Source organism: Copidosoma floridanum, unplaced genomic scaffold (genome assembly GCF_036245765.1).
Source record: "Copidosoma floridanum isolate Cflo_tuat_1 unplaced genomic scaffold, Cflo_Japanese_pri ptg000019l, whole genome shotgun sequence".
Lineage (NCBI taxonomy): Eukaryota > Metazoa > Arthropoda > Insecta > Hymenoptera > Encyrtidae > Copidosoma > Copidosoma floridanum.
In genome coordinates, this window is record NW_028321896.1 from 13,515,332 (window position 1) to 13,539,108 (window position 23,777).

Sequence of the window (23,777 nt, forward strand, 5' to 3'; positions counted from 1 at the left end):
ACGTATCGTTATTTTTTTATTTTATAGCATTACCATGAGTTGCGGCTGGTTTATAACTGACTAAATGGCTCTAATCCAAATTGCTCTGATTGAGAATTTTAGGAGCCACCAATGGCCAAAAAATCAAGACCGCTAGATGGCGCTGATCCAAATAACTATTGCTATTTACAGCAAAGTCACTTTGATAATTATAAACCAGCCGCAAATAATTTTGTTAATAGATAATAGATAGTTGACGTGGTTTGTGCTGTTTGCGGCAAGTTTACAATCTATCTTTTACCTGAAAATTTACCTCCAAAAGTTTCAATGTATAGGAGGTCGACATTCCCACCTTTGGCAATGTGCAGATGTGCTAGAGAGACAGATTTCCACGTTCAATGTTGTGTCTCCTACTTGTGCTTTCAGCGCCGTACATAAGAGCGAGCAGTCTATTTTTTTCTTGTATGTCTATATGCTGACAGCATTTGCGGAATACAGCCGCAGTACATACAAAAATTGTGAGGTTAGTCATTTCATGTGCAATTTGTAAAATAATAATAATAAAAAACTGAAGAGAATGGCTGGAAAAAGTACACAGACTGACGTTCCACAAATCCAGATTCGTCTTGTCACCAAACAACTTCAGTAAGTTACTTAATTTTCGTATACTCAGAATGAAAATGCAGTAATACAAAGAATAAAATGATTTTTCTTGTTTACGATCTTTGATAATTACACTGTAATTTCTCTTGATATTTTATTACAAAACACGAATTCTCAACTTTTTTTCTGTTAATAACTTATTTTAACTTGAAGGTTATATAAAAAATATTCTTTAAAAGTAAATGTATATTATTATTATACTTGTATGTAAAATTGAAAGATTGTTAACAATTTGACCTAATTATCACAATCACAGGTATGCTGTCCCAGACTACCCATTGTCAATACCCGCATCAGTATTTGTTTCAGAACTGAATAATCTGGTAAATGAACTTCTGAAAGGTAGGTGATTTTACATTAACAAAATCCTCACTTATTTCCTATTGTTTTGATGTTGTATGTTTTTAGAATCTGGTAATGTCAGTAAAGAGGTAGAATTTGACTTCCTTGTGTGTTCTGAGTTTCTTCGTACCTCTTTATTGGAACACATTAGAGAAAGAGGTATATCTGTTGAAGATGTAATTGATATCGAATACATTGAAAAACATCCACCACCAGAACCACAAGACTGTCTGATACATGATGATTGGGTGTCTGCAGTTGCGGTTTGTGAAAGATGGTAATTTTTCATCAATATATATGATGTACATAATAAAATGAAGCAATATTTTTGAAAGTCATGGGTAAATATTACAATTAGCTATTAATGTATATACTCATTAAATAGGATATTGGCTGGTTGTTATGATAACACTCTTCATTTATGGACTGCAAAAGGAAAACATCACTTGACTATCCCGGGGCATACATCACCAATTAAAGCTGTGGCATGGATATCATTAGATGAAGAAAATGGAACTTTTGTGAGGTAATCTTGTCTACATAAAATTAATACCCATTTTTGTGTTTACAAATGATTGCTTTTAATTTCTAGTGCATCTCAAGATCAGACTGCAATAATATGGAAGTGGAATGTTGAAAGTAACTCTGTTGAAAGTATACACACATGTAAAGGGCATGAAAGAGGCCTTGAAGCTGTTGGCATAAATACTACTAGTAATTTAATGGCAACTGGAGCTTGGGATACCATGTTAAAAATTTGGTCCACCTGTGAGCACATTTTTAAAAAATTTTTATAGTAACCAATATTCTATTTTCTCATATTTTATACATACAAATCAATATGTAACTTAATTTTGATGATTTTATAGCTTTGCACGATGAGAATGAAGATGGAGAATCATTTTCAAAAAGACAAAAAACTGACTGCAGTAAAACAAGAGCAAGTGTTTAAAATAAATAGTTGCATTAAAATAGATGAGCCATTCTATTTATTAAAAATATAATTTAATACTCAGGTACCAGTAAGGACTATGAAAGGTCATAAAGAAGCAATCAGCGGCGTTGTTTGGTCAAACAAAACAGAAGTTATCACATCTTCTTGGGATCACACCTTAAAAATCTGGGACACTGAACTTGGAGGAATCAAGCATGAGCTTACTGGAAATAAAAGTTTCTTTGATCTTGATTATTCAAATTTATCAAGGACCATAATCACAGCATCAGCAGACAGGCACATTCGTTTATATGATCCAAGATCCACAGGTAAATAATGTAACTTTTTTTATAATAAATAATAGCTATAATGCTACCTATATTTTTTAGAGGGTGCTGTGGTTAAGACTATGTTTACTTCACATACACAGTGGGTTCAGGCTTTGCACTGGTCAACAACTGAAGATCATTTGTTTATGTCTGGAGCATATGACAATAATGTCAAATTATGGGATACAAGGAGGTATAAATTAATAAATCTTTTTAAAATCTATTAGGATTGAAATAATTATTTGAATTGTCTTTCAGCCCCAAAGCTCCATTGTTTGATTTGAGTGGCCATGAAGATAAAGTTCTAAGCTGCAACTGGTCGAATCCCAAGTTTTTAGTATCTGGTGGTGCTGACAATACAGTCAGAATATTTAAATCGAAGTATGCAGTAAAATAATTGTACAAATAAACATTTTTTTAAATATTCATACAAAAACTTCTTTTTTTTCATGTTGAATTCAGCATTTGCAAATCTCGGTATTTTAACATTTACTTTTATCATATTTTTGTTTACCAATAAGTCCATGCTTGAGATAAATGTACATTTTGGAGATTTTAATTTTTTAACCATCCCAAAACCACTGCATTATATTAATCTTCACGAATTTATGCAGTAATGTTAACCGTTCTCGCATCATTCCACCTCTCACACGACATTCATCGGATCACGTTAAAACATCTAAACAAAAATCAAGTATACTGTGGATGAAGACCCTCAATTTGTTTGAAAAAAAAGTAATTAACAAATGAGCATAATAAAGCAGAGAAGAGTTCAAATTTCGACGTAAAGAGATGACAGAGAGAAACACCGAAAAGAAGAGAACTTACTCCCCCGCTTGCTGCCAATAATACAAAAGTAAAAACTTAAGAGACACATAAAACGTAGAGGCTAAACTAAAAAGGGTGGGGGAGTGAGTGAGTAGTCGCGACTCGTCGGTTGGTAGCGCAGGAGCGGAGGGAGAGTAAAGTAAACTGAACTGCATGAGAGAAGTGGTAGTAAGTAGTACAGTGCACGGAGAGAGAGTCAGAAGAGAGGCTAAACCAAGAATGTCAGTGCAAACAAACTTGGTGTTTAAAAAGAGTGTAAACTTAAAATTCTTACCAAACATATAGTAAGTAGTGCGATAACGATAAGAGGGAAGAGACAACACACAGGCATGACGCACGCACTAAACTAGGTAAGTGATAAGTAGGTAGTGGTTGAAGGCAAAAGTGCAGTTGTAGCCGTCAAAAAATATAGGTTTCAAAACTGTGTCTGTGTGTGTATACAGGCAGGTGCGGGAAGTGCGGGGAGGAGATCGAGGCGAAGAAGAGAAGAGAGAGAAAAACGTTATGCTTGATGGTCGCGAGAGAAAGTGAGAGAACAAATTGGCGCGTGCCGTTGCTCTTACAAAGGAGAACGGAGATAAGAGAGACACTGCTGGCACGATCTTCTTCCCGTTTCCTCTTGAATCAAAATTTTCAGGTTCAGTGCGCTGCGCGCAGCAAGAAAGAGAGTGTGCAAAAGAAAATAAAAACAAATATACCTATAAAAGGTATATCAAGCGAAGCGGGTACATATATATATATATACAACGACGTTTAACGTCGCGTGACGCGTGATACGATAGCGGCTGCTCTGGAGCAGTGTTTTAAAAAAAAAAGGGTGCGCGTCTTCTCTCTCTACAGATCTTCCGAAACAATATATTGTTCCGTGCTAACAGTTTCCCAACAACTGCGATCATTGTTTCTATTCACCATACCATTTCGGCTCATCTGGTGTGTGCTGATATTACTGCGAGTTCTCTACGTGATTATTTTTGCATTGTGTACTTGAAGCGTGCTTTAATTGTTTACCTCTGTTTGTGTTTGTGTATACCTTAATGTTACAAGTACTCGGCTCGTCCTTGAAGACGTAAAAATACACAAGTTAATCTGAGTTGAGTGTGAGGTTTTTAGCAAGATATACCTATACTTTGGTGCAAGTGCATTATCGTTTCAGCAGTTTCAGTGATTTGCTGTGCAGTACACGTATGCCTATTGTGTGCTCCTTAATTATCTTTTGCAGCATCAACAAGAGGGGACATAGCGGGGAATAATACATGCATGTACTCTTGAGAGAGATAGCAGAGCGGAACGAGAGAGATATAAGTATATTACAGAAAGAGACCGGAAGGAAGGAAAGGCGAGAAGAGGGAAGAGGTGGTGTGCGCTAAAAAACAACAGCTGCACCACCAACCTCGATGAGGAGTCGTCGGGGTGCGTCGGAGCTGTTTGGTCTTGGTGATGGATGATATCGCTGCTACGATGACGACGATGATGATGTTGCTCTTTAACAGCAGCTGAATGTTTTACCTCCCATTTAGATTATCTGCAAGTACGTAGCGTATACATCTTTACCTCATTCGTACGCCAATATTTACATTTACTCTACAGTATACATATCATGCGTTTTCTTTTTTTGTGCGACGGTTTGGCAATTTGTCTCTCTGTGTGATGTGATTCGTTCGCTATTTTTTTCTGAAGCCATGTTCGTTAGGTTGGTCAGATTTGCGAAAGATCATTCTGTTTTTCTTTAAGGTTTAGTTCTTCGATGGTTAGTTGGCTATAGGAAGTATTAGGGAAACGAATACTTTACAGTCAATCGTCAAAGGAGAGGAGAGAGAATGTTATGACTCATAAGCCAGGAGACCAACAGGTTTTTCGGTGTGCATTGTTGTGTGTGTCTGGACGGTTTAGAGCAGAACTGAAGCACCTTATAACTCGAATAGCCATACTACTTACATGTTTACGGAACGAAAGGGGTATGATTGAAAAAATAAAAAGAATTGTATGATACCACGAAAATTGTAAATTTATACTCATCGTTCTAAATTACTGTGAAATAATGGTATGCCAAAATTGATTGCAGTTATTGGCATGTTCACAGGTCACACCAGATTATTATTAAAAAAGACCTGATTTGCTTTTTCTACAAGTAAGATATTAGACAATAATATAAACTCCCACAATCATTCAAATTTATTAAGTACTTTGTGAAGCTTAAGTGTACTAATTTAGTTGAAAAGTATGCATAACCTTAAAGGTGAAATGTTTGTCATTTAATTTTTGCACATCGTCTATCCCCTCCCTGTAGTTGGTAGTTTGCAACCAAAATGTATTTCTCAGTATCCTTAAACTGTACCGAGTTTTTAAATAACTTACTTGAATTTCATTACATATTAAATCAATTGAAATATAGTCTTGTCATTTGAATAATTTACATAAGTACTCCTGTTGTGTATAAACTTACAGGAAACAAACTTATGTCATTACTAAGTTTGCTATTACTATTATTCGTGGACTTTGTTTGCTTCATAGGAGAAAATAACATTAGTGAATCAATTTATTAAAAACACTATACTACACAACAAAAATTATCTCATGTATTTTAATATTACAAATTCATTGATATCAATAAGTATTAATTCATACTGAACAATTTTTTCTCTCAAATATTAAAATACGGAATGTTCATCCCTTCAAAATATTTTTTCGTCATTTAAAAGTGACATTGTAAATATGAATCTAAAATTAAAAAAGTGTATTTGTCAAGCTCTACAATTTTTGTATTGTTGAATCTTTTCCTCTGTTTTCGTATCTTTATTTTCCCTTGTAAGGTATCTGCATCACGTCATGTAATAAAACTCGCGATACAAAAAACTTGTATTTCATCAAGATGAAGGACAGCTTTATCTTTTAACGTGGACTTGTAAAATGTGTGTTAAAAAACACTGGAGTTTTTTTTTCTATATCATAAACCAAAAATCTTCCAAATTTGAATTGAGTCGACAATTCATTGAATTAAGTAGTCTAAACCTTCAATCGTAACTATATATTACATACACCATAGGAATAACTTTTATGTTGAAAATAATTTTTATGCTCAAAACAGTATTTTTATTAAAGTATTGCACTCTGCATAAAATGTAAGACATTCAAACATATTCATATTAATTTTAATTTAATTCATGTTAATTTTACTCTTACAGTCTATTTGAGTTTTTAATGTCTTCGTCTTGTTGAGCCACTTTTTTTTTCTTCAATTAGATCAAAGAACTATTTTTTACGTCGCTTCTAATATAATAGGTACCATAGGCGCTCTTATCGGCTTAGGCTGATAACCGCGAGCAGGTGATTGCTTTACAGTCGGGAGATAACACCTGGGGCATAATGATATAGTAGACGGAAGAGCTTATTTGTTTCCGTCAAAAATGTTTTTCCAAAAAATTAGAGAATCATATATAAAAGATATTTTTGATATAACGTTAATTACGCTCGTAAACTGAAAAAAAAAAACATTTTCAACGTGATTTCAGTGTTTAATTATCACCGCAGTAACGACTTATCGATAAATTTTACAGATACGACGCTTTGTCCGCTGTAATCTGTCGTTATTTAGTCACGTTATTCAACGAACATGGGTCACGAGCAACATAAAATAAATTGATGGTTTCCGGACACTTTTTAATATACAGTGTTCTAAGGGGGTGCAATTGTTCAATGTAAAAAAATGAAGGTTTGTTCTTGCCACTGGTGCTTTATCATCAAGTGGTTTGTGTACTACAAAATTTACTGACTTTTTTTTTCTATGTCAACGTTTTGAAAGGTGTACATTTTTGAGCATTGCTGAGCGTTAATTAATTATTTTACCAGTGAAGCTTCGATTATACTGTTCGTTCCAAAAAAAAAAAAAAAAAAAAAAAAAGAAAACACTTCATTACAGCGTCCATACACTCGAGTGTAATGAGTTATTGAAACTTTTTCTCCGAAAATTAACAAACAAAGGTTCATTTGTTTTACGATAAGACGGGACGCGCTTTATTTTTTTGTACTTCACTTTTTAAACATGCTATACAATGTATGGGCTATACGTGATCTCATCCACGCGGTATTTTGTCAATAACAAAATTTGCGAAAGTTTGCTCTGTTGCTTATCGTTTTTTTGTATTTGTTTGATTGTAAAGATGTAAATCAAACGCCAATCATCTGCCTATTCATGAGATGTTGAATTTTATCCTTCTCGGAATGTTTCTTCGATAAGCCCAAGATATACCCAGTAAAGTTCAATGTATGAATGAAAAAAAAAAAAACACATATCGAGACCCAGTTTTTATTCTCCTCAATGGAAAATTAAAAAAAGAAAATACATTTGTTTTTTTCGTTTTGTTGTAACACTATTTTTTGAGTACTGATTTTTAAATATAGAAATAAAAGATAACGATTGACGAATGAGAGGAAATGGAATGAAAGTTGTACAGGTGCCGCAACCATACATTTTGTAAGTATACAATAAATACTTTTTCGATGGTTTTATTTTTTCTGTCCAATGTACAGGAAAACCCTCGTATGAATGAATCGACTGCTCGAAAATAATAATGTTCAAAACGACGATTGACTGTTAAAATTTGCAATGCACCCAAAAGCAATTTTCTTGATGACGAAGCGCTCGATCATCGCGCTTTCTCGTGTCTATATTATAGCGTCTCTTGAAAATCAAATAACGATAACCATCGGACGCGATAAACGCCTTGGATGTTATATTAATACAGGTGATAAATTTTCTCACTTATTTTTCCGAGACGCGTCGTGTCGCACACACGTACACACAGCGATACCATTTAGATATTATGACGTCACGGTTTTTTTAAATACGGCGTCGACAACACGTCGCGACACCAGCAGGAGGAGGAGGAGGAGCGATCATATAGCAATTAGCAAAGTCTTTTTCTTGTCTGGCGCGTTTCGCTGTCTCTTGTTGGATTCGAACAAAGATTGCGGGAACAGCGTAAAAATGATTGTGTGGACAATAATTGCGTGAAACGTCAACACAAACACACAATAAACATATTTGGAAACGAAAACACGTAAAAATGCGGGTAATTTCCCGTTGGGAATTAAAGAGGAAAAAAAAAAAAAGAAAAAAAAAGAACTGACGCAAACGACGAGGGGTGGATTAGAAAATATATTTTCCCGATCTTTGGACGATTCTCGTGCAAAGCATCAAAAGGAAACTAAGATGCATCATGGAATTATCATCAAGTGTGCAGCCCGTTATCGCGCAGTTGCGTAACGACGACAAAGACGCTCTTACGTTACGTTGTAAAATATTAAAATCCCTCGTCCTCACAAAGAAAAGGGAAAATCTCTTTTTCTCGCGTTTCGATGCGCGTTGAAACGAGAAAACAATTTATTTATTTTTTGATCTTTACGAACGAGCCATACGTACGCGTGGCTTTTATTCGTCACTCGATTTTATAATAAGTACCTCCCACAACAATATAAAAACAACCCATCGTGGCCTACGGTAAAAATAGGCCTAAACTTATACGCGTCGTCGTTGTCGTCGCCGACAGCACGCCTCCCCCCTCCCTTTCATTGATTCCACTCGAGATGATATGGTTTGGACTTTTTTTTTTTTTTAGTTCATCACGATAATGTCGGTGGGATGTTCTCGTTAGCGCTTGTTAGTCCGAAGTAGGTACAACACACAGCCAACAAGTGAAAAACGCTCTTGCAAAGTGCACCTACATTTGCACGTACCACATAATATATTATTATTATTATTATGTTATAAGAGCGACGACGCGTGCATTTTGTGAATCACGGGACTGTGCATCGTGTTTGCGATCGTAAATAAATCATCCAAGTAAAAAATCGTTTCCCTCTGCAACTACTTGCCATATAGAATATCGTATACGCTAACGCGGTCGTTGTTTTATGTATATTTATCTGGAAAATCGGCGCGGAATCGGATTTTTCATCGTTAAATTGAGAGTGTCCACGTGGGGGTAAGCTTTAGCCCAACACGCCATTGGACAACTGTGTATGCGTATATTATATACGCGCCGTGTCCGAGGCAGAGGAATCGGGGAGAGCCAAAGTTTATTTTTACAAGAGCCAAATCTGTTTTTTTTTTTTTTTTTGTTTTTTTTTGTCCATACGAACCGCGCATTCTTGGGCACGCTTGTCTCCCGCGGCCGCGTGGAACGCAAAGTAATCGCGCGAGGCTACCGAAAGTCCCGCTTTTATGATTTTGCGAAGCCGGTGTCCGGCTGAAATCGGCAAAACACGATAGCGCAAAGCGCCAACCGATCAATACTAACGCGACCTTGTTCATTTTCGCAGGCACAAAAATTTCGTCCCGGGGAGAAGAGGCGGAGGAGGAGGAGGAGGAGGAGGAGGAGGAGAAGATAAAGCCGATATTATTCGCACGCATAGAAAAAGAGGGACCGGCCGAGAGATAGAGTAAAAAAGAGAGCGAGAGCGGCAGCAGGGGCGACGGCCAAAATGGAAGTGCGGAGCGTGCACAGCAGCACCAGCGATATAAATAGTGAGGAGGCCGCCAAGACCGAACGTAAGTGCTGTCTTTACTTAATGTATTTGTTATACTTATATGTACACCTACTCTCTCGCCCTTCCTTTTTGCAGCAACGAGCAGATTTTTTTTTTTTCCTTTTTTACCGCGCAGTCTCCAACGTGTAGAGGCACAGAGAGAGGAAGCGAGGCTTTAGCGTAATGACTTGTAGCTATTATCCCATTGCGATTTCGTTTGGCTCTTGTATCGCTGAGGGAGAGGGGGGATTAAGGGGGAAAAAAAGCTCAACTTTCAATGTTGCAGTACAGCTGAGATTTTAACTATTGTATAGCGCACACGTGGTTCAGAAGGTGGTTGCGTTTCTTGCTTTTATCCATAATTCGTAAATAACTGTATTTGTACCTAAGTACATCTGTTGTGAACAACAGAGTTTGCATTTACACATGTCTATATGTATGTATACACTTTTTGTAAGGAATCTTTGTATACAAAGTTCCTTTTCGTTGGTTTAAAAACATTTTTTTTTTTTTTTTTTTTTTTTTTTTTCATGCGTTTTAGTTTGCATGCTATTCTACTTGTTCAAATGATACTTGTTGTGGCTTTGCAATAAAATTTTGCGAGAAACAACATTTTTCACGATTATTTTTCAACCGATTCGTCACTCCATCATGAGATGATTGAAAACGAGGCGGAAAATTTTCTGAGCCAACGCATTGCACATTTTTTTCCGATTCGAAGACATGATTCATTTGACGATTAAGGTTTTTTCTCCGGTTTTTTCCCACCACAGCTCTGCTGGTGATCTAAAGAAGAAAAAAAAAAAATAAAAACAAAAACAAATAAAAGTTTTTTCATCCAAATTTTTCACAAATCACTGCAGACTTGTGCCAAGCGCATTACAATTTTATACTCGACATGGACGCACTCGTTACTTAAAACAAATCGATTGATCCGTTGTATTTTTCGAAATCTAATTGTATCAATAGTTTGGAATATTATATATATATTACTTAGCTATACACCTGCAAAAACATACAAATACCGATTATGTGTACACAAACGTTTGTGACCTTGAGGCTCTATAGTCCCCCTAAGTTTTGTTGTTACATGTGCTAAGTATATAGACAAACACATATTATGTGTTTGTTTGTGGCTGCGAACATCAGTTACTCAAGTGATGTAGAACGGAGCAGTCGTTGCAAACTAAAGTATTATATTATGTTATAGTCGAGTCTAGATAATTTTCGCATAACAATGCGTTAAAAGTTAAATTTTACTAGCCAAAGTATTGGTTAACTGTACTTTCGGCTCTTTGTCACCAATCATTGGGATTTAATGTTAATGGTGGTGAAAATCGTCACAGGAGGTAATGCATGTGAATTTCGTTAGTGTCGTGAAATAATTTTCAAAAATTCTTTCATTCCTTCAAGTTGATGGTATTTGTGAAAGATTTGTGTACCTTATCATTTTTTTTTTTTTTTTTTTTTTTTTTTTTTTTTTTTACTTCTGTTCTCCAAGTTAATCGATACTTAAGTGAAGTGCTTTGTCTCGATCGGAAAACATGTGATTGCTTGATAATTTTTCTTTCGATCGACACGAAATCATTTCTCAGAAAACATCACGTGTTCTCATCTTCACATAATGTGATTTCCACGTCAACTGATAACTACAAACTCTGCGCATGGATGACTCTGGTGTGACATCTACATGGTATAAACGATCAAGATCCTTATTGCATAACGTGTATAATTTATCGTTTTTAGGTTTGATACCTCGTAAAAAGAGGATATGCCTCGTTGGTGCAGCTAACGAGGATCCTTCGCTGAGCCAAGCAGCTCAGCAGTTTGGTGTACCAGTCGTCAAATCGGAAACTGGTGTGGAATACATAGAGGACACAACCTATTGCACATATTTTATCCTAAAAAATTTCGAAGGGCAAGAATATGATCTCTTACACAAAACAGCACACAGGTGAACGCCTTGCCGTCATCCACTTGATGATCATTGATCTCAATAGGACGATTTTTTTTGTTACATAATGAATCGTACTTTGGTTTTCAGGATATTGGGACCAACAGCTTTACTACAGCTGGCAAAGGAGGAGAAACCGACGTTACCTAAAATACATCGGCCGATGTACACACAAGCTATGCTAGGAACCATTATTGTGTTTACAGGCTTTACGATGAAAGAAGAGTTGGTAAGCCATGAAACCTATTTTTTTTTTCTTCTGATAGCAATACATTTTGTCGATAATCCAACTACCAATTGATTGTGATGTTCCAGACCAAGCTAGTCAACATGATACATTTTATGGGTGGTAGCGTGAGGAAAGATATGAGTGAAAAAGTAACGCACTTGATTGCCAACTGTTGTAGAGGCCCAAAATATTGGTACGCAGTGACATTTCGCGTGCCCATCATGTCAGCTGAATGGGTGACGACTCTCTGGACCATGAGGGACGATGTTTCTAGCATCAGTGTTGATGAAAACACGGTGAGTCGGATTTTCTTCTTTCGTTAATGTTTTTACTCGATAAAATGTTTTTTTAATGTTTCTTCTTAATAAGTCGACTATTTTTAGTCAAATTCAAATGTACAATTAAAAGTGCCGACATTGCTCAATCGATTTTTCCTTATCTCAGATCGCCACGTTCAAGTTAAAGCCGTTCTTTGGCGCTCGGGTGTGCTTCTTTGGCTTCCCAGAAGAGGAAAAGCGGCATATGTGCGAGGTATTACAGCAGCAGGGAGGTGAAGCTACGGAAATCAGTGATCCAAATTGCACCCACGTGGTATGTACATACACAAATTCAATTTGGGTTTTTGCGATGCTTTATTAGAATGCAGCCCTCTTGTCTTGCAACACCAAACACCAAAGAGTCTGTACAAGCAAATTTGTAGTATTGATGAAATTAAGCTTTCAGGCTTCTTTGTATGCATGAAGTTGTAGAGGTACTAAATTTCGTATGTAATGACTAATACTCCTTTTTGCAGTATTTTTTTGTAAGACTTCATTGTACAAAATCAGTGGCTCACATAAGATGGTACTATTGACTAAATTTGATAGTACGTTTATGTGAAACCTATATAAACTTTATATAATTTTTTGTACCATTAATTGATCTGACATTTTATTGGTTTTGTTTGTTTTCTACCCCAATTCACGACCTGCTTACTTACACACGTACAACACCATTTACGTAAACGCTCAGGTGGCAGATTCAAGCAAACTTTGCCATAAGAGAATCGATGAAGCTAAGCAATCGCTGTCTCGCTATATATGTCGTAATACCAGTGCTTTACAACTAAAAGATGAGCCAATTAACGAGACCAACAAGGATAAGGACAGTATCGAGTGCAATAGGCGTTTATCATATTTTTTTGCTCATTATGACCCTTACACCAACACGATTACAAAACCCACGAATTCGTCATCTCAAGTATTACTGAGTCACAAGCGGAAACAGTCATTTGATGAAAGCTCGATTTTTGAAGTGTCTCCGGATACCGAAGATGAAGGGATTCAAGACGATTGGAAAGGAGAAGAAGAGGAGGATGAAAGATGGACACCGGAGACTATGAGCGTCAGAGAAGGCTCAATTAAGTCGCTCTATGATAATTATGTGTATGATGATGACAGATACAAACAGATAGAGCTGCTAAAAAATTCGGTATCTAAATTGATGAGTTACAAAGATAACTATTCCAATGAGCATTACAAGAATGTCGAGGATGATTACGTTACACCCAAAAGCCATGAACAATTTTGCCAAGTTTTTTCGCACGATGGCTACGTCAGGTGGCACAAGACCTCAAACTGCGATGCAGAATCCAAACAATCTCAGCTCTATGATCCCAGACAACGCTATTCTACACCACCTAGTCAATACGATTATGACATTGGCAGTGATTCGGTGAGCAGAGCGTCCGAAAGTCTTAACACCACGGTTATTTCGGATACATTGAGTAGTACGTCGAAAAAGTCTCTGAAAACTCCAAAAGCTCTTTTAAAAGCGTTGAAACACAGTTCGGCAATATTGTCAAAAATCAGGGAGATTGTGATTCCATCTGCGTTGAAGGACCCGAAGAAAAACACAAGATACCGTCCGAGGCAGCAAGAGGAAAGTAATCGCAAACGCGACGACAAAGTGGTTTCGATGACCCCTGAAAAATACACTCCGTTAGCAAGTCCTCTGCCTGTACCCAAAAAGTTACCCAGACTCAACTCAAATTCGATGCGCAGCTCGCGATTGACGCAGCTGCAACACCAGCAGCAAAGAAGACAAAACAAGAATTTGCAATTGCAACAAAAAAAGTGCTACTCGTTTTGGGGAGTGAAGAAGTCCGTTTCTACACCAAATATTATCGATGGCTGTTACAAGGATAACTCACGGCGGATGGTAGTGTTTCACATTTGTTGTTCACCGTCTTTTGATCTTTCGTTCTGAGAAGAACACAGTGATACCGTTATTGTCAAATGGATTGGGTGTGGATACGTCGAAATTTCATAATCCTAATTTTTATCTCTCATACGTAAATGTATACACATACACAAACAAAATCATCGACAGCCACGTTTCCTGCTTGTAGCATGGGGTTCAATGTTTTATCTCACAATGGTGCAAATGTGATCTTTGAATAAACACTTGTACATCCATTTTCAACATTTTATTATTTAATCAGAAACAATTATGTTTAGCTTACATTGTGCTTGGAACTTGTATGATATCTATTGCCATCGTTTTCATAATTTTCATGATTGCACGAATTGTAAACTCCTCATACTTAACATGTTAATTCAAATAATATCCTGCAACCCTTAAATCACTGGTGCATGTACTGTTTGTGCTAGTCTTGAACTTCTAAATGTTTTATGTAATTTTTAAGTGTGCAAACTAGACCCACAATTAACGATTGATTTTCACAGGTTGTAGATGAGTCGAACGTCAATTCGTTACCTGATCTTGCGTATGCAAAGGCACACATTGTCAAGGCTGAGTGGTTTTGGACATCTGTGCAAAATGAGGGAGCAGTTGACGAAAAAAACTATCTGTTTGAAGACGTAAGTTTCACAATTCAAGTAGTTTTTTTTTTTTTTTTTTTTTTTCATCCACATACGTGTTTTTTTACTTTAATTGATATTGCTTACGTGCAAGCAGTATTTGGAGTCCGTTATGTCACCATCAGTTGCTTCAGCACGCAAAGACAGCCTTCAGCAAGCGTCGACACCAACAGGCCCTCCCTCGAAGCGAAGACGCAAACGGCTCGTCGAAACTATATCGAACTACGTGACCAACGGCACCGACTCGCCGTCCCAGCACAAAAGACGCTCGAGTGTCAGTGATGCGGGTCACCTAAGTGTCAGTGGAAGTTTCCTCGATTGCACTGCGAGTCCTGACAAACGGCTTTTAGACGGTAAGTCGGTCAAACATTTTTGATCTTTATATTGATATGATTTTCTTGGGTCTTTCTTTAACTTATGGTTTATTGACAACTATTGTTTTTTAAGCAATGCTATAATCGCTAAGAATATTAACTTTTGTGTGTGTCTGCTAATGCTTTTTCGCTCTGTTAACCTTTATCTTCTTTACTCAGCTGTAAAATGAAAACAAAAATTAGAAGAAAAAAAAATTGTTTTTCACGTTTCTACGACTTTGCTGTGTGTAATGGACCATATGGAAAGGAAAGGCTATTTTGATAAGTTGAATTTTTTTAATAAACCACAGATATTCCAGAGGTAGAGGCTGTGAATCCAGAGTCTTCTAGGAAACTTTCCCCTCGTCACCAAGTATTTCTCGAACTAGTACAAACAGAGTCAAATTATGTTGGAATCCTCAGTACCATAATGACGGTTTGTTTTGTTATAAGTTTTCTTACTGTTCTTTGAAAGGACTAGTTAATATGAGCAGGATTCATTTACGGTTATCATTATTTGCAGCTGTTTAAATCACCATTAGAAGAACTTATTGAAACCAGTGGGGAGTTGTTGAATAGTACGGAAGCTAAAATAATATTCGGTAACTTTCCGCCAATCTTCGAAGTACATCAAAATATGTTGGAAGAGTTGCGCTATTGTGCCAGCAACTGGTCAGAAGAAAATAGTATAGGAAATATATTTCTCAAATACGCGTCTGATTTGATCAAGGCTTATCCGCCGTACGTGAATTTCTTCGAAAACACAAAGGAAATGTTGGATCAGTGCGACCAGAACAAGCCGCGGTTTCACGCTTTCCTCAAAATCTGTCAATCAAAACCTGAATGTGGCAGACAGAGCTTAAAAGAACTGCTGATCAAGCCCGTGCAACGTCTTCCCAGTATTAGCTTATTGTTAAATGGTATGTAACAAGTCTTTTAAATAAATTTAATGGTATAATTTCTTTGTAACTGTTACGTGACGAAGAATCGATTATTCCAGATATTCTTAAGCACACAAAAGAAAACAACCCAGATCACATGGCCTTGCAAAAGTCTCTAAGCAGTATAAAAGAAGTAATGACTTACATAAATGAGGACAAGCGGAAAACCGAGGGCCAACTCGCGATTTTCGACATATACCAAGAGATCGACAATTGCCCGGCGCATTTGGTCTCCTCGCATCGTTCATTCATAAGCAAGTGCGACGTGCAAGAGTTGAGCGAGGGTCTAAGCGGGCGAGGAGATCATCTCGTGCTCTTCCTTTTCACGGACATGCTAGAAATCTGCAAGAAGCGCTCCAAGGCCTTCAATTCGATGAAGAGCCCAAATACCGTCAATGGTCTCCATTCGTTGAAAACGAGCCAAGGTAAACTCTACAAGCACATCAAAATGTTGTCGCTCAGCACTGTGAAAAAAGTCTTCGACATTCGGGAAACGGAGGGTGAGTTGAATTTTTAATAACTTCAGAGGAACGGTATTGTGTAAAATTTACAGGAACATTGATTGTTTTTATTTATTTCAGAGTGTCGGAATGTATTTGCTTTGTTGGTTCGTAGTAACGAGGAGTTAAAAGAAAAATTATATTCCCTTACTATAACCGACGAGGAAGTTAATAAAACAAATTTTTTGCGAACGCTGTGTCGACAAATGGCTAATACTGTTTGTAAAGCTGATGCGGTAAATATTCAACTTTTTTTTTAATTTTTTTTTTTTAATTAGAGACAGCGCTGGATCCGTTATGAATTACACGTACGTTCTCTTTTCAGGATACGTTTCTAACAAGCCTTGATGCCCATCAGCTTCACATTGATTCTAGTGATGTAGCTGTAGGAACTTTGAGTAAAGCATTTAAGTAAGTAACTTCCAACTCTCTATTTGTGAATTTTATTCAATTAAAAGGTTTATTGCTATAAATTCTTTTGGAACTATTTCCATGTAGTATCAGTAGTTTTGTGGGTTTTTCATGCAATATACTTAATGTAAAATTTTAAAATATTCAGAGCAGTAACAATCAATTGACTTATTTCTAAACTGGTGCAGATTATTGTGAATTTATTAAGCACTAATATTATGCGCGCTTTCCTAAGCTTCAGTTGAAAATTTCAGTAAAAATTTAAATAATATACCAACACAATTGATGAAATGTTGTAGATGAATAAAAATATAATTTTTGAAATGCATGTGAACAAAATAATAATGGGGCAATGATACGTTTGATTACAGGAGTCTATTTCATAATTTTTACCTGGAATATATGGACTCGTATGTGTTCCTACTCAATAGCATGTGTGAAACTACGTTTCATGTCCCACTACCGTCAGTTTTTGCACCAGGCTGTTAAAAACAATCTTTTTTACTCGCTTCTGTCCGATTCGCTTATCCCCTCATCTGCTTCTTTAAAGCCCATCACTTAACACACTCTATAGAATGTTTTTTTTTTAAATCGTTTGATTTGCTTTTTGACCGTAGTTAGACCAGTTCAAGAATTTATATCCTTTCGCTCATCATTTTTCGTATATTCCATTAATGCACTTGCATTTTCAATCACCAAAAAAAATTTTTATTTTATCTTATCTCTTCACGCTGCATGACAACACTGCAGTTGCACTCCTCTGCTGATTAATGTTTCATTTTCAACTCGTTTAGTCCAATTTTAGTTGACTCGATTACGTGCAACAAATAATTTTTATCACTTTAAATACTTGAACTGGTTTGTGCATTTTGATATTCATTTATTAAGTTGTTGCGTTTACGACAACCCCCTTGTGGGAAAAAAACTTTTGTCCCCCTTGAATTTTTTTTTACTTTTGAGCTTAAATTAATCATCATTTATACAGTGTTTTTTAAAAGCAACAACTAGCAAACACTGAGATTAATACAACATTCTTACTTGATTAACTTATCAACCAAGTCTACAAAATTGATAAAACTGTTCTAACGTAACACACATATTTTCAAGGTGGATAGTTAGTTCGCATTTGTTACTTATTAATTAATTTTTTTCGTTACCATGAAAAATAAATGTATCATATGGTAATACCTATGTGTTGTTTTTTTTACACCAATTTTCGCAGGTTCGCAAGTCGCACGAAAATGAAGGTTCATCGAGCGTTTAGTTTCAACAAGACGCCAAGCAAGCTGAAACGAGCAATGTCGACGATGATGTCGCCCTTTGGCTCGACCACCAGTTTAACCCCGGCAAGTCAGCAACTCGCTCAAATGAGGCTCGCCAGCTGCAACAATATCAACGTTAGTTTGACAAATTGCATGAATTGACATTTACACATATCAAAAATTTATTAAAATAGAAATAAGCATGCCATGGTTTTTATTTTTTTTTGTTTTTTAGTAGGTGATTGATTTAGCTTTGATCCTTTTCTTTCAATTTTTAAGTAATGTTTATTTATATAATACAGTTTTTGATCGACACTTTTTGATTAATACTTGATTAATCTTGATCGATCTCTCGTTGAGCCTTATCGTTTTTAAAGGCACTCCACAGATTTTATGTTTAACTTAAAGTTGAAATTGAATGAGTTTGCACGAAATTTTTGAAAAAGTCGTTGGTTGCAAGTATTACAATTATAATTGAATACTTGAAATTATTCGGTACACTCGGATGCTCACAGCTTTTAAAATAAATTAAAATTCTGTTTCTTTTGTGATTATCTTACGCACTTGTAAACATACAGCTCCTTTTTATTCATCACTATATAAACGTTTACAAATTAAAACCATTTTTGCACATGCTATCAGATTGGAGTACCAAAGTATATTTCGTATTACATATAGTAAGTATTATAAGCCATATACCAATAATTTAGACACTGTTATGTACGAAAACCCCTCAATTTGGATGCAACTACTGATGTCTCGTTATTTTCTGAGCATTTTTTGCAACTGCTCTAAACATTCGAAGTATTGGTCGGTTGTTGAAGATAATGACTGAAAAAAAAGAAATTACTTTTCAAACAAAAGAGTGTAACATAATATCAAGTGATTATTAATAAACATTGAAACAAATTGAGGTGTTAAAGTTATGTGGTGAAAAAGCACTTAAATTGGTTTTCATTACTTATAAAAAAATACTAGTTAGAAATGATTTTTTACATGATTACGCAACTTGTTCCAAAAAATAAAATGGCTCTTATAAAAAGCGGAATCCGTATCTTTGCAGGAGCTGGGAAACGGTAGTTCGGGCTCGCCGTCGCGAGACGAGGTCCTCGTCGCACCCCTGTCTGTCCAGCCGACGCGCAAAGCAAAGTGCAGTACTCTCAGCATAGCCTCGTTGCGAAGGTTGTAACCTACGTGTAGTATTATTACCTCCATCATCATCATACCATAAAAAAATATGCCCCTGAAACTTCTTCTTCGTATCCCGATACTCATTGTCATAGTCTCACCATATATTATGATTATTGTTGTGTGTACAAAATAAGCCGATTAACAATGCAAAATACAATAACTTGTATTCTGTTGAAAAATGCTGATGCTCCCTCGCTTTGTACCCCCTACACGATAGATTACTTTATTCGACTTGTCTCCCCTCCCCAGCATTTACTTTCCTCTCTTTTTTTTTTCTGCGTCAATTACGTCCAATCCGCATCGTTAAATTTACTGTCATCGTCGTTGTTTTATTGTTACATCTTACCTCCCATTGTATCCGAATTAAAGCTTTGTTTTTTACCAACGCAAACCAGAAGGCAAAAACAAAAATGCTTTTGAGCTCCCCGACATATTCATCGGACGTTAGGTACAGTAAAAAAGGTCGCATCTGCAAGTGCGTCCTTCCCCCCCCCCCTGACGTTTGATGGATCGCAGGAGATTTTTTTATTTTTGCCTTCTTTTTTTTTTTTTAGTTTCGCCGTAGTTTATCGGCCAATTTATTATACCGTCGTGAGTTGATACATACATGTGCGCGGTTTTTGGTGGGAAAAAAATAAACACGAACAAACAGTTCTAGGAGTCGATTCTTGTCTGATGACAAAGTGTTCATTAGGACCACCATGTACTCCGTTTATTAGTACTTTTTGTTCACAGCGAGGTGTTTCGTACGAAGTGCCGTTACTGCCCAAGTGGGAAATCATCATAATGTCGATGCTACATTATTTTTCGTACAGTCTTTTCTCTCAGAATGACATAAAAGTCATAGTACATTGTTGATTTCTCAATGGGTGTTGGGCTCTGCTAAGTTTGAAATAGCAATGTCATAATAATATGATTTTTCGTGTGCGTTCCATCACATGATAACAATAATAAAACGAAACACCTTTTAGACCCGTCAAAAACGTGCACCTGTACCATTTCCGTATAAGAAAAAGGTTTTATTACAATTGAATGGCCCTTAGTGTGTTTCTCACAATCGACACTTGAATGGAATAATTGTAATGCGTATCGACACCCGTATGATTAATTAACGTTAATTAAAAATAAATTGTACCGCATAAATCGCAAGGCTATTGAAACAAAAGCTTCTCTTTTGTATTAAATAGAATTATTTCGTCTTTTTTTTTTTTAACCACTAATTTATTGGTAAGAATAATACTTTTGACACCGAATCCAAGTGTTTTATATATATATATATTTGTACATTAATTCGCTGGCGACTCTTAACAAATACGAATATTCAAGTATTAAATGTTGTTACACTAATTGTTGTATTTAATTAGTCTCATTGGTGTTTCATGAGAAATTAACAGCTTGTCACTCACTTCGCTTGATAATCAGTTTTCCACCCGTTGCTCGTGAATTTCCAATTACCAAAGAAATGACGATAGTTTTCTACCTGCAACAGAACCTGCTCTGATGATGTCCTGAAGGATAAATCCGATGTCTGAGCATCAGCGAAAGATGCATCAAGCTAGGAACGGCATTCGATCTGCTGACTTTTTTTTTTTTTTTTAAATCGAAAGTTCAGTAGGAGTCAAGAATTCATACTTTTTTACAAGTACACGCAACTCTTTTTTTTATACTCGGGTAAAGTAAATAATCGTACGACATTGTATTGTAACTATCTCTGCAAAGATAATATTTACATTTACTTTTCTTACATGGTACAAGTGTGTTTCTTGTAAAAATTGAGGAAAAAAAAAAAAATAAAATAATACGTAGTAAGTCATTTGTAATGTAATAGTCAAAAGGAGATTATTAGTTGAGTACTTGATTGTGTTGGATGGCCTGTCAATTTCTCAAGAACAACGATACTTTTGCCATTTTGATTGTTATAATACGTACAAGTAAAGCTGATGAAAAATTTTTCTGTCCAACGCTTTGATGCGTTTACCGAGCTAAGGCTCGCACACAAGAGCGAGAACAGATTTCGACTCTTTCTCTGTGATTAAGCACTGATAATTCTAATGCTTCCGTTCAATCGTACATTTATGTATAAACATTATTTTTAGATACGTATATTTTTCAATGCGAGTGCGATGTGTATACGCATGCTGATCCATCAAAGTAAAATACACATATTATACGATTCTGAAAAATTTTTGTAAGTAAGAGGTTGCAAGTGTCAAATTTGTACTGAGTATCATAATTTTTATGTAAAAACAAAAAAAAAAAGAAAAAAAAAAAGAACAGTATATGAGGTACACTAGTAGGCTTATTAAAAGTATAGTCGCGTCAATTGTTTTTTAATCATAATGTATGCATACAATATGTATAAATAACAGTTGGTGAAAAATAATTTTTCACTTTAAAAGTGACCTTGATAAACGTCGTCTAATGCAACAAATGAAGAAATACATTCTTTGCTGAAATATAAAATTTAATATTCTGTGCGTGTCTTAATATCAAATAAGTGATGCGTTTGATTTTCAAATTAATTTGAAATTTAAATTTTCAAAGCTTTATAGGATGTTACGTATTATATTTTATTTTAATTTGGCATTATTTTTTGATGAGTAGATTGGAATATGCGACATACATTAAGGCTTGTTAAGTGTATGCTTACGAGACGAGAACGAGAGTCTTCAACCTTGCCTTTATTGCCTTATAGACATGTAAGGTTTTTTTCTCACTTACGTTGTATTGGTAAGCTAAATCGAGTTAATACGGAAAAAAGTTATTTCTGTATTAGTGAGATAACTATGATTAAAATCTCTTTTGTAAATTACAATTACTTATAAATATATAGGTTCAAAGTGTACAGACGTAAACATAGATGGTTCTTTTTTTGCATAGAATTATTTCTTTGAATTCCTGCGTGTCTGTTTATCGCAAAGTTTTAGGTTTTGCACGGCAACAAGATTAATTGTGTTACTTTGATAATAAATCGTGTTCACGAAAATTGTAATTCGAATACAAGCATGTAAGAAAAATTGCAAAACCAAATGAAACTTGAAGCGCACGAAATCACCGGTTAATGTGTAAATAAGATGTACGAATTAAAAGCATCAAATTTTCTAGTATGTAAGTAATGATACTTTATACTTGGCACGGTAAAAAACACAACTGTCCTAATTTGTAAGCGATCAACTGTAAGGGCATCTCACCCTGCGCCGCTACAGTGATACCCTAAATTTTCCGTAATGTAAACAAACAACAAGATAATTTGTATTTTCCTTTTCTTTCACGCTATTTTCGAAAAAAAAATCTTCTAGATTTTAAGAAATACGGTCGAATTAATTTTATTATTATTTTTTTTTAATACGCACACTTTCGATTCAAGACTGAAAGAACAAGACGTTTCTTTCGTTGCGAGTGCTTGATAATAACTTCAATTTAAAATACGGATCCATATACATTTTATAAAACCTAATCATGTAAAATATTATTTTGATTAAAAATAAAAGACTGTACAGAAAAAAAAAATCCTTGATTCTAATTCCACATCCATCGAACCAAAAAAGATTTCATCATTTTTCTTTTTTCTTTTGTTAATCATTAGTATGAATTTTCAATGATTCATCGGTAAATCGTTTAAATTGTTGTTTGGATGATAAACTTATTTAAAAACGAACCAAAGCCATCACGGAGTTGGATTGAAAATATAGTATACGCCATCTCACCCGAGGATCCACAGCAAAGTTGAAAAAGCGTCAGCAACAGTGATCGAGTCTTACCAAAACTACTTTACTTTTGGAGCGAAGCCAATATTCATAAAGCACGCACATATATATTCGAGGAAAGTTGAACGTACGTCATCCACCCCCTTCTTTCGCGCAGTGCGGGCATTATTCAAGCTTCTTCTTTTGGCTCTTTGTCTCCTCTCTCTGCGCGAGAAGCGTAAGTAAGTACACGCTCACACACGCGTATCCATCTCTTCTATTTTCGTTATACCTCTAAATGTAAGCACATAATATTACACGTACATACACGCCGCACATTTGCACGTACCTATACATGTGCAAGAGTCTATCGTATAATGTGTTCATACGAACGTCCCGAAATGGCACGCGCGAGAATCCCTCGGAATCCGACGCAGCCCATCAGTGCTTGAAATATAAGAAGCCACGGCTTGCAGGGCTAGAGAGAGACAGAGAGCTTTTTTACATACATGAAGCACACACCCACTGAGTTATACACTGTATAGGCTATAACGCGTGTATTTCGTATATCTAGTTTTTCGAAGTATAGGTGTAACACCCCCAGCCTTTTATTCTCGTTAACGTTTCTTCGGCGGCTTACCTTGCAAAATGGTCCCTCCGCGCCCGTACCCACGGGCCATTTGCGGTAGTGGTCTCCTCTCCGTTATAAATGTCCCGAAACTCCTTTATTTTCGAATTTAAGGCACGTCTTTCCGAGCTCTTAGCCCCGCACGCGCTTGGACTGACTGT

At 36.0% G+C, this 23,777-nt stretch overlaps 2 protein-coding genes across 10 annotated transcripts; both read left to right on the forward strand.

The window, feature by feature from the left end:
* The first annotated feature begins 347 nt into the window (after positions 1-347).
* On the forward strand, positions 348-2,669 carry LOC106644622 (ribosome biogenesis protein WDR12 homolog). The gene is made up of 9 exons (XM_014360237.2): positions 348-624; positions 899-984; positions 1,051-1,261; positions 1,370-1,510; positions 1,577-1,752; positions 1,854-1,924; positions 2,001-2,247; positions 2,308-2,440; positions 2,506-2,669. The coding sequence occupies exons 1-9, from the start codon at positions 557-559 to the stop codon at positions 2,642-2,644; spliced, it is 1,272 nt and encodes a 423-aa protein (XP_014215723.2). The 5' UTR covers positions 348-556; the 3' UTR covers positions 2,645-2,669.
* A 582-nt stretch (positions 2,670-3,251) lies between these two features.
* pbl (epithelial cell transforming 2 pebble) lies at positions 3,252-22,812 on the forward strand. 9 transcript variants are annotated; one of them, XM_089593367.1, is made up of 19 exons: positions 3,252-3,425; positions 3,519-4,603; positions 9,394-9,622; positions 11,347-11,554; positions 11,645-11,783; positions 11,870-12,079; positions 12,228-12,374; positions 12,795-13,982; positions 14,510-14,644; positions 14,742-14,997; positions 15,309-15,433; positions 15,521-15,917; positions 15,998-16,438; positions 16,520-16,674; positions 16,764-16,849; positions 17,221-17,313; positions 18,072-18,246; positions 19,175-19,293; positions 20,792-22,812. In XM_089593367.1, the coding sequence occupies exons 3-19, from the start codon at positions 9,556-9,558 to the stop codon at positions 20,832-20,834; spliced, it is 3,984 nt and encodes a 1,327-aa protein (XP_089449493.1). In that variant the 5' UTR covers positions 3,252-3,425; positions 3,519-4,603; positions 9,394-9,555; the 3' UTR covers positions 20,835-22,812. The 9 variants fall into 9 exon arrangements, with proteins under 9 accessions (XP_089449493.1, XP_089449497.1, XP_089449495.1 ...); XM_089593371.1 differs by having other exon boundaries at positions 3,252-4,603; positions 17,221-17,259; XM_089593369.1 differs by having other exon boundaries at positions 3,252-4,603; positions 15,318-15,433.
* The last annotated feature ends 965 nt before the right edge of the window (positions 22,813-23,777 follow it).

Coding starts and splice junctions, on each gene's coding strand:
- pbl (XM_089593367.1), top strand. CDS start 9,556: ATGGAAGTGCGGAGCGTGCACAGCAGCACCAGCGATATAAATAGTGAG. Junction 13,983..14,509: donor AGGATAACTCACGGCGGATG/GTAGTGTTTCAC, acceptor TGATTTTCACAG/GTTGTAGATGAGTCGAACGT. Junction 16,439..16,519: donor CGACATTCGGGAAACGGAGG/GTGAGTTGAATT, acceptor TATTTATTTCAG/AGTGTCGGAATGTATTTGCT.
- LOC106644622 (XM_014360237.2), top strand. CDS start 557: ATGGCTGGAAAAAGTACACAGACTGACGTTCCACAAATCCAGATTCGT. Junction 1,753..1,853: donor GTTAAAAATTTGGTCCACCT/GTGAGCACATTT, acceptor ATGATTTTATAG/CTTTGCACGATGAGAATGAA. Junction 2,441..2,505: donor AAATTATGGGATACAAGGAG/GTATAAATTAAT, acceptor ATTGTCTTTCAG/CCCCAAAGCTCCATTGTTTG.